This window comes from Hevea brasiliensis, chromosome 7 (genome assembly GCF_030052815.1).
Source record: "Hevea brasiliensis isolate MT/VB/25A 57/8 chromosome 7, ASM3005281v1, whole genome shotgun sequence".
Taxonomy (NCBI): Eukaryota; Viridiplantae; Streptophyta; class Magnoliopsida; order Malpighiales; family Euphorbiaceae; genus Hevea; species Hevea brasiliensis.
The window spans coordinates 88,789,981-88,806,190 of record NC_079499.1 but is presented as its reverse complement, the minus strand read 5'-3'; the positions used below and the strand labels follow the sequence as shown (position 1 = coordinate 88,806,190).

At 31.5% G+C, this 16,210-nt stretch overlaps 1 protein-coding gene across 1 annotated transcript; it reads left to right on the top strand.

The window, feature by feature from the left end:
• The first annotated feature begins 9,991 nt into the window (after positions 1 to 9,991).
• On the top strand, positions 9,992 to 11,532 carry LOC110640090 (anthocyanidin 3-O-glucosyltransferase 5). The gene has a single exon (XM_021791269.2). The coding sequence runs from the start codon at positions 10,133 to 10,135 to the stop codon at positions 11,351 to 11,353; it is 1,221 nt and encodes a 406-aa protein (XP_021646961.1). The 5' UTR covers positions 9,992 to 10,132; the 3' UTR covers positions 11,354 to 11,532.
• The last annotated feature ends 4,678 nt before the right edge of the window (positions 11,533 to 16,210 follow it).

Sequence of the window (16,210 nt, the reverse complement as noted above, 5' to 3'; positions counted from 1 at the left end):
TTACTATGATATGTCCTGATAGACTAGGTCTCCCAATTTCTTATCTCTCTTGAATCTTCTATTATCACAAACTTATTCTGACTGGGTCATCTACTGATGACTGCCAGTAGTGGTATCCTCATCCTTATCTAGGGCAACTGTACTTTCAAGACTCACTTTTATGTACTCGTGCCTTGCAAGAAATGGGCACACCATTTAAACCCATACTGACAAAAATATAGTATTTATTGGAGTACGTGTTTCCATGGTAGACCTCAATAAGTTTGCTAAATATATTTCATGTTTCTATGTACTCTACGAAAATCAAGACACTAACTGAGGTACTCTTATATTTCCTGAGGTATAATGCAGAATCTAGAAACAAAGAATTACAAAAAAAGATGAAACAGAATCCTATACTCCGCATGTAACATCCTAACAAGACTCCTTTTACACTCCCAAGTATATTCTTTCCCATGAATCTGGAGCCTAAGCTCTGATACCAACTTTGTCATGACCCAACCTATGGGCCGGACCGGTACTAGGACCTAGGCCAGCATAAAGCCCCCGAGGCCCATAGTAAGCCTTACTGTTCTCAAACCCATGACTAGGCCCATAATTTAGGCCTAATATGCATATAAAATAATTTAAATTAAACTGTTAGAATTGTATTTTGGGCCAACTTAATCCAGTAATTATCAGAAACTAAAATTATGGGAACCCAGCTCAACCTTGTTACCTCATTTACAACCATTTAAAACTCATAAAAAAAATTTTTCATTTATTAATACGAAAACTTAAATTCATGCAGTCTCTGACAGGCTTAATGCTTCTACTAGCACATGCGGAGTCCTAAATTACAATTTTGGAGAATAATAATACAATTAAGTAATCTTTTCATAACCTGAGAGGAAAGGGACAGGTTATTCTGAAAAAGGTCTCCTCCTGTAGCCTGAAAAAAAATGGTGAACAAGAGTGAGCATTCAACTCAGAGAGTAAAATATCAATTTTAACCATAATCTCTATAACTATCTAAGCTAATGCACCCTGTAGAGTGAAATGCAACATCAGCAATATTTTCACATCATAACGGCAAAAAGGTAATTTGGAGCACTCACACACCCAGTAATGTCAAATCATAAATATATGGGAGCTGATCCCCTATACAGCTCTCTTTAATCCAACCTGTGCCAGCGAAGAAATCAAGCCGGAGTTTCACTTAATAAACCAAATCGGGGTTCCAGCGAAGAACTCAAGCCGTATCTACCCCGAAGGACCGGGTCCCAGTGAAGATCTCAAGCCGTGTCTACCCATCCTGTCCATAGCCAACACCATACCACACGCACACTGCTCCAAATTACCACAACAGCATCCATGGCACTCTAATAATTTTGAATGCAACATAAAATGTGCCTAGTGTTTAACTACATAAATACATATTTATAAGTGATGCATGGGCATGCTTGAATATATAATAATATCAAAATTACAATTAAAACTAATATTTTACTCACAGTACACCGATAACTATTGTGGCTGCTGGATGTAGAAAAATAGCTGATCTCAATCACTTAATAATTAAATTATAAATTTATTAGTACTAAGTCAAAATAAAACTCTAAAGAGGCAACAGACAGCCTAATTCATGCCGAAAATCCGGCAGAGTTTTCCCTATACCTGGGACCTACCCAACCAGCAAAAAGATTCAAATAACACTTATATATTCTCAATTTTCATAATCACATCTCATCAACATCACATGGCCCCTCCTGGGCCCTCCAAATCAGACAATAGTCATAAACTTGAAAAATTACGTTTTAATCCCTATAACTAGCCCTTTCACAAAAACTACCCAAATGAGCTCTAAAAATTCTAAAATTTTGCCTCGCGGTCCTTAGCAATATTACTAAGCTAATACAAAAGGAATTATAATTTTCTAAGCTACCACGAATATTTTATTCAAGAATATTACTCAATTCCATAAGCTTTCAGCATCTAACATATTCTTAATTCAACCCAATTCAATATTCACATATTTAAACCTCCATCCTCAAGCTTCAACCAATCATATAAAATTTAAATATCTTAATTTCAAATAATCTTATATGCCTATATGCTAAAAATCTAACTAAAATCCATCTATACTTTTCAAAAATATTCTACAATCACTAAAAATTTTAACAAACACCATAGAATATCTCCAAATAATTTTACTTTCAATATATATTTTTCTTAAAATTTTTCTCCAAATTTTCCTGTTTAAGAAACACTGTATTTATGCTCCACAGACAGAGAAATAATGAAAATAGTCTTACTCGAAGTTTATCTGTGTCTCAAAAATTTCAAAAATTTATGAGGAAGTCTCTGGAAGTTGAATCATCTCCAAAGCCTACCGGAGCTACCACTGGAACCACCGCACACGGTGGCCGATCGTTGGTCGCCGACGACATTTGCCGGATCTGATCATACCATCATGTTCCTCTCCTCTCCCTCAATCCATAGGTGGTCTCGGATCGTCAATCCAACAGTCGGATCATCAGAAATCTCGTCGAAAAGTCAAAGAAAAACTGATTTTCTCTCTCCTCGCCGGCGTTGCAAATGGCCACCAAATCCGGCAAGGCTGGTCTCATCTGAAAGGGCTCGCTCTTAGGAGTCCATAACCGCAGGAATCACTCCAATCGGACGTCGGGATCGCCGGATACGAGCATTCAAAGTTTGGAACCTTTTTTCTCTCTCTCTCTCTCTCTCTCTCTCTCTCTCTCTCTCTCTCTCTCTCTCTCTACTGTTGGCCGTATTCTGGGCTAGTGCCGCCGCTTGGGAGGTCGCTGGCCGAGTGGGGAGCTGCTTGGGAGGTCACTGGCCGGTCACCGGAGAAGGAAAGAAGAAGAAGAGAGGGGAGGAGAGGAGAGAGAAAATTTGAGGGCTCCTCCGATTTTTGTTTGAATTTTTTTTTAATTGGCGATATGAAGGAGTCCCATCCCCCTTCCTTTTTTTTTTTTTTTGGTTGTTACATAAGTTGTGTATTGATTGGCAACAGTGTGATTTATAAATTATTTTAATGAAATGGTATTGTAAAAGTTGACACTAATTTCATAAAATGTGATGGTGAAAGGATTTAAAGATGCGTTGCTCAATGTATGCTTTTATGTTCAGCTACTTTAAATTTTTATTGTGCACCACTGAGTAAAAGTTACTCAGCAATGACTTTTATTTGCTATTATAGATAGAGGAAAGGATAAAGCAGCAGAGTAAGCTGCTCTAGTGATAGGAGGACATTTTGAGGATTTTTGTACGGGTAAATTGTTTATACCCTTGTAATCACTTTTGATGTAAATATTTTTGTTCATATGTATCTTTTGTATTAGTTGAGCAGTTGTACAGTAAAATTTGTAATAATATTATTTCTAGTTTTCTTTCCTTTGAACTGAGACCTGAGTATATAAATCAAATTAAATGAAATTGATTTTTAGTTTAAAATGTGATGGATATTGAGAATGTATTGAGATTGTGTTGACTTGAACAATATTGGAGTTAGGTTTGTTAAAACTATATTGGAGGTGCTTTCTTTTCAGGTTTTTAAAGAACTATTTTCTTAAAATACAGATGGCACTCTGTCGAAATTTTTATAAAATTTGCAAAAAATTCTATTTATCAAGTTATTTGTTTATAACATAAACTCCAACTAAAAGCTTTTAAATATGCTTTAACATTACTTTATAATTTTAAAATGAATTGAATTTATTTAAAATCCATTATAGTGTATTTAATGAGTTATCGGTAGGTGAAATTCGGTAATTCATTAGGTATACTACGAGATCATATTGCGCCTTACGGAGGGGTAAGGTGTGACAATCTATCACATATTATAGTGATATGTATTAACTATATGGAGATAAAATATATTTAATTATAATATGTTTCATGATTGATTTAAGTATTAATTTAATTAATAGATGCAATTGATAAAAGATTTAAATTATAATTATGTTGCTATATACTAATTAAATGATGCTAAGGTATATATAACACATTAAATTATAAAATGCTTCATAATTAATTTAAATACTAATTAAATTATAATGAGCAATTGATGAAAGATTTAGCTTATATTATAGTGTTTGCATAGCACATATGATTTAAACATATGATTTAATTCATACATTATTTCATATTTAATTAATATTACATTTAAGGAAAAAAATTTACAATATTAGTAAATCAATATTTTAATTATATTTTCTATCTTTATTATAAGCTAAAATATGCTCCATTATTGTCAAAATCAATCAGTTTAGCATTTATTAAATTGTACCATACAATTGGGATACACATGGTACATCTTTCAAAAGAAAAAAAAAAAAAGAGCTTAATGTGGCCCTTATATTTATCTGAGAGATTTAATTTAATTTTTTTTAAATTTTTAGTCTAATTTAACTTAAAATTTTTAATTTAAGCTCAAATCAGCTCAATTTTCTCATTTAATTACGTGCGCTATTTTTTTAATATTTTTTTTTTATTTTTATTTTTTAATATCAAATTGTTATTTTTTTATTGCATAATTAATTAAATAAAAATATCAAAAATATTATTTTATTATTCAATTTTATTAATTAAACTGAAAATATGAAAAACATTGTGACGCCCCTCACCTGTCTACAGTGTAGCCGAGCGATGAGTGCCACATTCGGCGCCAGAGTACCCTATCTTATCCTGTCATGTCTATTGTTAATTTTAAACTTTATAGAAAACATGTGGAATTTTTTTTTTCATAACTTATTTCTGTGGATACACGGACAAAGCCTTCTCTGTTTTATTGGCATCTGGTGGGTTCCAATAGTTACCTGTCAAAATAATTTAATATCATCTCTGTTTCATTCATCTTGTCATATAACATATCTTTTCTTTCTCATATGATTTCAAGCGAATATACTTTTCATTCATTCATTCATATGGGAATTTATATGCAGAAATTCATAACTTTATTCACAACCCAAAATAAATTTATAATTTTTATTTACATCACAAACTAGTAATTACATCATGATTATACACAATGAATCAAAATACTAGTCTATACATAGGCCCTACCAAAATATAAAAGACTGGTGAGGTGACTCTTGACGGTGGCAGATATGATCGGAGCTCTGTCTGAACACTACTATAGCCGCTGCTGCTATGGTGGCTGCTGCTGTGGCAGCTGCCGATCTCCAGTACCTATGCGATGGAAAATCCAACGCGCTAAGCAAATTACTTAGTGGTGCATAATCTTAAAGCAGATTAACTAAATGATTAAAAATGACAATAATATGTAAAATTTCATAATTCTAGGTCAATTCCATATTTTATAGCACTTTGAAATCAATATATTTATCAGGATCTTATCTATGCACATATCTCATTTCAGTCTCCTTAAACTCATATCAGTGAATTTGTCATCAATTCTATGACATTTATAAATTTCCTACACTTTGGGAACAGTTAAATTTAACAGTATCTTTTCTATTCATTTCTTATATAATCTAAGTCATTTATGACTTTTCTGTACTTTAGAAATAAATAAATTATCAGTATCTTTTATGTTCATTTCTTATATAATCTAAGTAATTTATGACTTTTCTGTACTTTGGAAATAAATAAATTATCATTATCTTTTCTGTTCATTTCTTATATAATCTATGTCATTCTTGACTTTTCTGTACTTTGGAAATAAATAAATTATCAGTATCTTTTCTGTTCATTTAATTTCATTCTCTGGCTTTTTAAGAATTATATCAGTGTATTTTATGTCATATCGATGTATTTCATGTCATATCTATATATTTGTGCCCAAGTAATCTATAACAAACTATAATGTTGGATACACGGGAGTATATGGGTTAGACAGCCATATATCTACCCTGTATACATCTGTCAGGCACGAGGCCAGCTGTCAGGCATGAGGCCAGCTGTCAGGCTTGTAAAGCCAGAATTAAGGTTAGGCACAATGGCCAATAAGTAGGCATATAGCCTGTAAAACAATCATATCAGACATATATTATCAGTTCATGATTCGCTCTATAAGCAGTACTGCTATCTGTAGTCCCTAATTGGTTACCAATCGATCCAACTATATAAATATAAGCCTAGGTTTACTATGGGCAATTCAGTACTATTAAGCACTTATAGTTTTATTATTTTATGCTATGTACTATTAAGAGTTCATAACATATTATTAATTTACTTCATGCACTGTCTATGCTTTATACCATTTTCTTATCATTATAATGAGAACATAGGTCCCAAGTACATATTCATATAACTTATGTATTTATTGCTCTCATTATTTTGTGTCATATACTATACATATTCATAGTATTAGTATTTCATATTTGATGAAAACATAAGTTCCAAGTGTGTTTTCATATAACTTATGTGTTTAACAAACCATTTAGGTAATTTACATTTTATGTATTAACTGATTTCATGTCACTTTGTAGTGGGAAAGTAGGTTCCACATACCTATTTTATGTAATTTAGCATGTAGTGACTTATTAGGGAATAGTCCTTACTAAAAACTATTTAATTCAATAACCTTTCTTTAGGTTCAGTTTCACTGCTTTGACTTTATATATCAAATTGACCAATTACACATTATTACTTATTTCTTTGAAATGTACATATCACTTTATAGTGGGAAAATAGGTCCCACATACCTCTTTCATGTAATTTAGTGTTTAACGGCTTGTTAGGGTTAAATTCCTACCATAAGATAATTTATCTCATAGACCTTTCTTTGGTTTTAATTTTTGTGTCTTACTTTTACCTATCCATATGATTAGTTTGTAGCCACTGTTTGACTATACTTCCTTCATGGAAGTTGTTCCTTTATATCTTATCTTTATTTTTCCTTTTAAATCATGTCAATTTGATTTTTGAAACTCAATTTATGGTTGAATAACCATAACTGACTCATTTCTAAATTCTGGTTCCATAACTGGGCAGCTTTTGGACTTAGAGTTTACCTAATTAATGGAACATGTTGCAGTCACTTTTAGGCATAGTGATCTTCACAGAAATTGTTGTCCTATGTCTTATGATCATTGAGAAATTTGAATCACAATTTTTCAAGTTTTGTTGAATTATTTATGGCCAATTAACTGACCTGGACTCATATACCTTGTGCTAACAGGTGTTCACTTCAGGTTAGTGAATGCAGGTCACTTTTTGAGATTCTTAAATTCATAATTTGAGTAAGGTTCATAAAACAAAGTTGTAGCCCTATCTCTTAGGTTTCTGGAAAGGTATGGCTCATCCCAATTGGATTTTTCTAGTGGGAGTTATGACTGAAACTGTTCTGGGGTCAAGTGAAGTTTGGTCAGATTCCAGGTTTTGATGTAGTGACTTATTCTAACTATTTGACCTAGTTCTATTAATTTTTGGGTTTTGGTCAAAATACTAATTTTGTAGGTCTATGTCTTGTGGACATTTTACCACTGGTTTCAATACATTTGAGTTCTTGTAGACCAAGTTATGGCCATTTTGCCAAAACTGGTCGAGTGAGTTTATGTCCAGCAGTTTCTGGACAACCTAATTCTGGACAGTTTTGTGATCCAACATGGGCTAGCAATTTGGTTTGGTTTTTGGCATTTCTGGGTTCTGTGGTCTTCATAAAAATTGTAGCCCTATGTTTAATCTTTCCAATGGTATCAAATTCAGGTCATTTGGACTAGTATAGAGGGAGTTATGACCAAATGATTGGTCATTTTCTAGGTTTTGTGTAGGGTCATCCAGATTTGGGCAGTATTTAGGTCAAATTTTTGACAAAATTTGGGTATAGTGTCTAAATGAAAAATAGGCTATTTTGAGTCTAATTTCACCTCCAATTGGCCTCATACCAATTGGAGTCACACATTTTCAGTTATGGTCCAACAAACACACTGGACTCATTGAGTCCCAACCTGCAGAAAAATGACACTCCCAAAATTTAATCTCCTCCATCTTCCTTACTTAAATTTGCATACATAACACTTCAATTTGGTAACAAATAGTCTCAACCAAGTCAATCTCAACAATTACACAACAATCCTCAAATCATGTACACAAACTCTAGTTTCAAAATCTTAATTACATATATGTCTATGCAAATCAATTCCAACATATAATACCTTGTTAATTCACTTCCCTAACTAAATTAAAACTATCAAAATCATCAATTTCGTGCTTCATCTAGGGCAGCCAAAATTCAAGGGATTCTTTTTTCAAGATTTTCCTTTTAATTTCATGAAATTTATACTTGGCTAAACATGCTCTTCATGTTTAATGAAGAGAAAAAAATGGATTAGTGCACTAACCTTAAAAAGACGGATTAGTGCACTAACCTTACTTGAACTTCCCAAACTTCAACTTTTTGCTTCTTACTACTATCAATAGCTTTCTTATGGAGTGGGCTAAATTTTTTGTGAAGTGAGCTATGGGTTTTGATGGGTAAATGAAAAGGAAATCAAGCTTTAAAGCATGACAACAATGTTGGAAAAATGGAGGAATCAGCCGGCCATGGGAGGGAAAGAGAGAGAGAGAAGAAGTGGAGAAGAAAAGGTTGATGGAGATTTGTCTCTTGTGTCTATTTATATATTTAATTTTTGTACTTTACATTTTTAAGTTTTCCTAAGCCATTTTCTTTTCTTTTCTTCTTCTTTTCTTTTCTAATTCAATTCATAAAGTTTTTAATCTATGTTAATTATTTTAATTCTCTTAAATTTTAAATTTTTGACATTTAGGTCAAAATTCACTTGTGAGGGTGAAATAACCAAAATACCATTCATGGTACACATCGGGTTATTTTTATTATTTTTGTACCAATTAATAAATTCTCTAAATTTTATTTTATTTTCTCTAAATTTTTTCTATATTTTTTTAACATTTATTCCATCAATTTATGCCCCCTCACTATAGTTTAAGTGTAGTTCCAGACATTCTGGCTGTCCGAACAGATATTAGTCATCGGAACAGTAAAATGTACGGACTACCTATAATGAGGGCGTTACAAACATTATTTTTATATTTTCATAAAATTAATTAAAAATAAAAATTATAAAAATTACACTTAATTAAATTGAGAATTAATAAAAATATATATTTTTTTATTTTCATATAATTAATAAAAATTAAAATTGTTACTATAATTAATTTTAATTATTTAAATTAGAAAATATTATTTTTATATTTTCATGTTTTAGTTTAAAATTAAAAAAATTATAGTAAAATAAAATTAAAAATATAAAATATAATTTTTTATTTCCATATTATTAATTAATATTAGAAAAAGTAAAATATAAAAAATTAACTAATTATAATTATTTAATTAACATTAAAAAATAATTAACAAAGTATTAACTTTAAAATATTAAAAAAAAGCAACTTATGCACCACTTTGGTGAGCGAGTTGTACATTCATCAATTTTTAGTTAAATTAGATATAAATTAAAAATTTTAAACTATATAAATTGAACTAAAAGTTTAAATTGAATTAAATTGAATATTTCTAATAAATACAAAGATAAATTAAGTTTTATGAAAAAGAAATATTTACAAAGTACTGCAAGAAATTAGGAGGAACATGATTTGATTTTTGGTCCCTTAATTTTCATGGATATAATATGAATAAATTAACTAAATAAAAAATAATAATCAATAAATTTAAAAAAGATATTTCATTGGAAACAAGTATTTTAATTAAATGCTTTAAAATATTACCTTGACCCAAATTAAAGGTTATTGATGTAATTACATAACAATATTTAATAAATATGATTTTTAATAAATATAATTAGAACGTTAAATATAATTAAAGCTTTTTTGTTTTCTTAAATACAAAATTATTAACTTTCTCTGTATATGGAGAATGCGCGCATCAGCCGCATCCATTACGTGTTCGAAAGAAGGTAGACCGTAGACCATTCTTTTGTCGAAATTAAATTTCCAAAATTATTTTTTTTTTGTTATGAAAAGTACATCTATGGGATACTTTTCAACTTCTAACCTATAATTTGAGGGTAACTTATAATTTGTGATTTTGAGAGTTACTTATAATTTTCTCTCAACTTCTAACCTACTTTTCAAGTGCAGTGTTTCCACTGCCTTTTCATCTCTATTTCCACAGTTCCCTCCAAGTTTCATGGCCATGGCGACCGTAGGCGCAAAACCTAAACCCCATATAATATTACTATCAAGCCCTGGCTTGGGTCACCTGATCCCGATTCTCGAACTGGGAAAAAGTCTAGTCAGACTCTGCAACTTTGATGTGGTTATATATGTGGTAGAAACTCACACATCTCCAGTTGAAACTCAAGTTCTCCAGTCAGCCATGATCCCAAAACTCTGCGAAATCATCCAACTCCCACCAGTTAACATTTCCGGCCTGATCGACCCTGGAGCCACCGTCGTTACCCAACTTGCTGTTATGATGAGAGAAATCAGGCCAGCTTTCCGATCGGCAGTATTTGCTCTCAAGTTTCGACCGGCAGCCATAATCGTGGACATCTTTGGAACTGAATCTTTGCAGGTAGCTAAAGAACTTGGCATCCCAAAGTATGTGTACATGGCTTCTAATGCATGGTTTTTAGCTCTTACTTTACATGTACCAACCCTAGATAAAGAGGTGGAGGGAGAGTTTGTTTCTCCTCTCGGACCGTGTGGCTCAAATTGTGAGTTGCTCGATTGGTTAGACCAGCAACCCAAAGAGTCGGTGGTTTATGTGTCATTTGGAAGTGGTGGGACTTTGTCTGCGGAGCAAATGATGGAGCTTGCTTGGGGTCTTGAGCTGAGCCAGCAGAGATTTATTTGGGTGGTTCGCCCACCCACCACAAAGACAGGAGATGGAGCATTTTTCACTCAAGGCGGCGGTGAAGATGACATGTCAGGGTACTTCCCTGATGGGTTCTTGAGCAGGATCCAGAAATTAGGTCAGGTGGTTCCACAATGGAGCCCACAAGTTCAGATCATGAGCCGCCCATCAGTGGGAGCATTTTTATCACATTGCGGTTGGAATTCTATCTTGGAGAGCATCACCGAAGGAGTGCCTATTATTGCATGGCCATTATATGCAGAGCAGAGGCTGAACGCGACGCTGTTGACGGAGGAGCTTGGCATAGCAGTTAGGCCAAAGAATATACCGGCGAAAGAAGTAGTGAAGAGGGAGGAGATAGAGAGGATGATTAGAAGAATTATGGTTGATGAAGAAGGAAGGGAAATAAGAACGAGAGTTCGAGAACTCAAAGAAAGTGCAGAGAAGGCTGTAAGTGAAGGTGGTTCATCGTACAATTACATGTCTGTATTGGGTAAAGAGTTGGAGAAAAGCTGGAATGGCAGAGCCCAGAGGCGTACACTGACATTGTAGTAGTAGAAGACAAATGAAATAAATACCGGTACCTCAAACCAGGTCCTGATCGAGACATCCCTCTAATGGCAATTGTAATGGATGCCGAAATGTTTGTTATTATTTTCTGTATTGGATTTAGTAGTTGCTTAAATGAATTAATTAGATGAAATTGCCAAGGGGCCAAGAATTTATATCAATTTAAGAACTTTAAAGCACGTTTATCACTAACATGTAAGGTAGAAAACACATCAAAAATTGTTTCATTATGATTGCATAGGCTTAGTGAAAATAAAATAATTAAATCTATTTAGAGTTAAGAAAATTAAACCCAAATGACACGTACTAATAGGCATGTATTGGACTACTTTGTGGTGGGCTTTTATTTTTCAAAATTTGTAGATTCATAATATGTTATTATTTATTCACTTTTAAAAGCTTATATTAAGGAGATTTTAGTTTTTATGATGCCTTTTATATTCTTATATGGGTTAGGAGTCAATTTAGCATATTTGACCATCAAATATTTTCAAAGATCTTCAAAGATTATGACCAATAAAAATATGGACGAATTTTAACTTGTCAACTCAGAATATAATCTTGGAAAATTTTTACTATTTTAAAAAGTCTTAGCTAACACTTTATTAATTATGAATCTTTTACTTTTTTTTTCTTATTTCTATTAGGATTTATTTCAGATTTATATTTTTTTATTTCCTAATTAGTTTCTTTATAATTTTCTTCTTTAGTTTCTTATCTTTGTCTATAAATAGGCTCACATATATAATACTTAAATAAAGAGATTTCAGACACTTCAGAGAATGAAAAAAAAAGCTTGGCATAAGTGCTACCAAATTTCAATTCTTATTAATCTAGTTTGATTGTGGTGAATTACTTGACTTATTACAAGGTTCCTTGTGTGGGGTCTACCTTTGAAGATTGGGTTCTTTATGGCGTTCTGAACTTATCAAAAAATTTGTCTCTTATGCTTATCCTTTTATTTTTCTTGTTTTGTTCTTAGTTTCAGTTCACAAACATCAAAACCATAAAAAGATTTTCTTTTATCATTTCTTTTTACTTTGTTGCAAGTAAAACCAGAAAATACCAAAAGAGCTAAAATCTCATAGAATTGAATTCTTGTGTTTTGAGTGTTCTTCGTTGATTTTTATTCATTTTCTATTTGTTTAATGTTTGTTTTCTTGTTTCTTTCTCTTAATTCGAATTTCCTTTTTATTCAATTCAATTGAGTTATTTCCTCCATCACCAAGGCACATCAGTTTGGTATCAGAGCTTAGGTGGTAGCACTTGGTGTTCTTAAGAGTGCAAACATGTGAGGGAGTGTGTGAATTGAGTGTTCCATACATAAAAAAAAAATGCTTTGTTGCGAGTAAAACCAGAAAATACCAAAAGAGTTAAAATCTCACAGAATTGAATTCTTGTGTTTTGAGTGTTTTCCTTGATTTTTATTCATTTTCTATTTGTTTAATGTTTGTTTTCTTTTTTCTTTCTCTTAATTCGAATTTCCTTTTTATTCAATTCAATTGAGTTATTTCCTCCATTACCAAGGCACATCATTTTGTATCAGAGCTTAGGTGGTAACACTTGGTGTTCTTAAGAGTGCAAACATGTGAGGGAGTGTGTGAATTGAGTGTTCTATACATAAAAAAAAATGCTTTGTTGCAAGTAAAACCAGAAAATACCAAAAGAGTTAAAATCTTATAGAATTGAATTCTTATGTTTTGACTGTTCTTTCTTGATTTTTATTCATTTCCTATTTGTTTAATGTTAGTTTTTTTGTTTCTTTCTTTTAATTCGAATATCCTTTTTATTCTATTCAATTGAGTTATTTCCTCCCTTACCAAGGCATATAAGTTTGGTATCAGAGCTTAGGTGGCAGCACTTGGTGTTCTTAAGAGTGCAAACACGTGACGGAGTGTGTGAATTGAGTATTCTATACATAAAAAAATGCTTGCAATAGGTTATGAAGATGTTATGTCACAACTTCACAACATCATTCATGCTTCAGAGAGTATGACTAGGCTGTTCAAATTGAAACAAGGTGACAAGTGTGTAGAAGAATATTTGATGGAGTTCGTTGAATGCTATGATTGTCAAGAGCCTCAACAGCAAATAATTGCGAGATTTCTTATATGTTTGAGGGATGACATTGCAAGAATAGTTGAATTGTAGTAGTTTGATTTTTTGGATGAATTAATTTAACTTGCATATCAGGCGGAATGGCAATGCATGCATAATACCAATTCAGCTTCTACATCATCAAATTCCAACCTCAAAGAGGCGATGAGCTTGTAACTTATTCAAGAAGAAGTTGAGAATAAGCATGAAGTACTCTTGATAGAGAAGGAGCAAGATGACATTATGGAAGAAATTGTTGTGTATGCTGATGAAGGAGAATTGCTATCCTTGGATTCCATAGCACAAGATAATGAACCTGAGGAATTAATGACTTTATCAATAACAATTCCCAATGAAGTTTCATTGTCTTTGTCAAATTGCAGATTCCAAGAGGTGCAAATCAAGGTACCAAAAGTGTTTGACACTTTTGTTCCTCTACCCCAAAGAGATCATACTGTATCCAAACAAATAAGAAGAGTGGACCTTTCAAATCTTGTTCTTACTGTCCTTGGCAAGGATTTAAGGACAAATCCTTTTCAAGAAAGGGGCTAAGATGTGCCTACAAGGGGGTTAAGAATTTTCATCAATTTAAGTACCTTGAAGCACGTTCACCACAAGCATGTAAGGTGAAAGCCACATGGAAAATTGTTTCTTTATGATTGCATGGGCTTAGTGAAAGCAAAAGAGTTAAGTCTATTTGGAGTTAAGAAAATTAGGCCCAAATGGCGCGTACTAATGGGGCATGTATTGAACTGCCTTGTGGTGGGCTTTTATTCTTCAAAATTCTTGGGTCCATAATATGCTATTATTTATTCACTTTTGAAAGCTCATATTAAGGGGATTTTAGTGTTTAGGATGCCTTTTATGTTCCTATATGGGTTGGAAGTCATTTTGGCATATTTGACTACCAAATATTCTCCAAGATCTTCAAAGATTATTGCCAGCAAAAATATGGACGAATTTTGACTTGTCAACTCAGAATACAACCTTGGGAGATTATTACAACCTTGGAAGGCATTGGCTAGCACTTTATTAATTAGGAATTTTTACTTTTCTTTTCTTATTCTATTAAGATTTATTCTAGATTTGTATTTCTTTATTTCTTAATTAGTTTCTTTGTAATTTTCTTCTTTAATATCTTTGTAATTTTCTTCTTTAGTTTCTTATCGTTGCCTATAGATAGGCTCACATAGGTAATACTTAAACACAATTACGAGACTTTAGACACTTCAGAGAATAAAGAGAAAAGCTTAACATAAGTATTACCAAATTTCAATTCTTATCAATCTAGTTTGATTGTGGTGAATTACTTAACTTATCACAAGGTTCCTTGTGTGGCATCTATCTTTGAAGATTGGGTTCTTTGTGGCATTGTGAACTTATCAAAGAATTTATCTCTTATGCTTATCCTTTTATCTTTCTTGTTTTGTTCTTAGTTTCAGTTCACAAACATCAAAACCACAAAAAAGATTTTCTTTTATCATTTCTTTTTTACTTTGTTACAAATAAAACCAAAAAATACCAAAAGAGTTAAAATCTCACAGAATTGAATTCTTGTGTTTTGAGTGTTCTTCCTTGATTTTTATTCATTTCCTATTTGTTTAATGTTAGTTTTCTTGTTTCTTTCTCTTAATTCGAATTTTCTTTTTATTCAATTCAATTGAGTTTTTTTTTCCCTCACTAGAGCACATCATAATGTGTTAAAATTTAGATAATAAATTTTAATTACGGAGTTAAATTGAATTTAAATTAAAATTTTAAATTAGTTTAGATAAAATATTAAAAAATAAATTAAATTAAAATTTGAGTTTTAAGCTGTTCTCTATATAATGAGATTCATGTTTTGATTTTCCTATATTTTTATTATAATCTGGCAGTGTTGGGAAGACCTTGATGACGAATCAGTATTTTTCTTCAAAACCCAGATCTTGATTCTCAATTTTTTTATTATTTAATTTATTAATTTGGTTTTTGATTTTAATTATTGAAATTTGAATTCAGGTACGTGAATCAAATTTTAGTAATCTGGACACAGCGACGATAAGAACTGATTTTTGGACCAAAGGTTCTAAATTTGTTGTGCGACGTGAAAATATAACAAACTAGTTGTATTTTTAATTTATTAAGAATAAATTACTATTTAATTTATATATTTTTTAACTATTCATTTTTACATTTAAAAAAATATATTATTTAATCTTTATATTTTACTTTCATTAAACTGTTTAATCTTTTTATTAATTTTTTCATTAGTCAATATTAATTAAATTATTATTTAATTTCTCTATTTTAGTAAAATTAATTAATTCTTTCTCATATTTTGAAAAAACATATTAATTAATTTTTATAATTTGACTCTACTAACTATTTAATCTCATAATTATTTTTTATACTTAAATTACATTAATCCTCTCCTCTTTATTTCTCTTTATTCTCCCTTATTTCACTCTCTTAATGTTTTTTCCTCCTCTACACTTATACCCTGTAACACCCTCACTGTAGCAATTTCGTACATTCTACTATTTCGATGACCAGTGTCGGTCTGGACAGTTAGAACGTCTGGAAAAATATTTAAACTAGAGTGATGAGTCATAAATAACTTAAATAATGATAAGAAAAATTTTAGAAATAAATTATAATGAAGTTAAATGAGCGGGTGCCTAGTGATGAATAACCCAGTGTGAAGTTGCGGTCCTCGCAGCTAGAAGCTCTAAACCCGGAAGAAAATTCATGAAATAATTT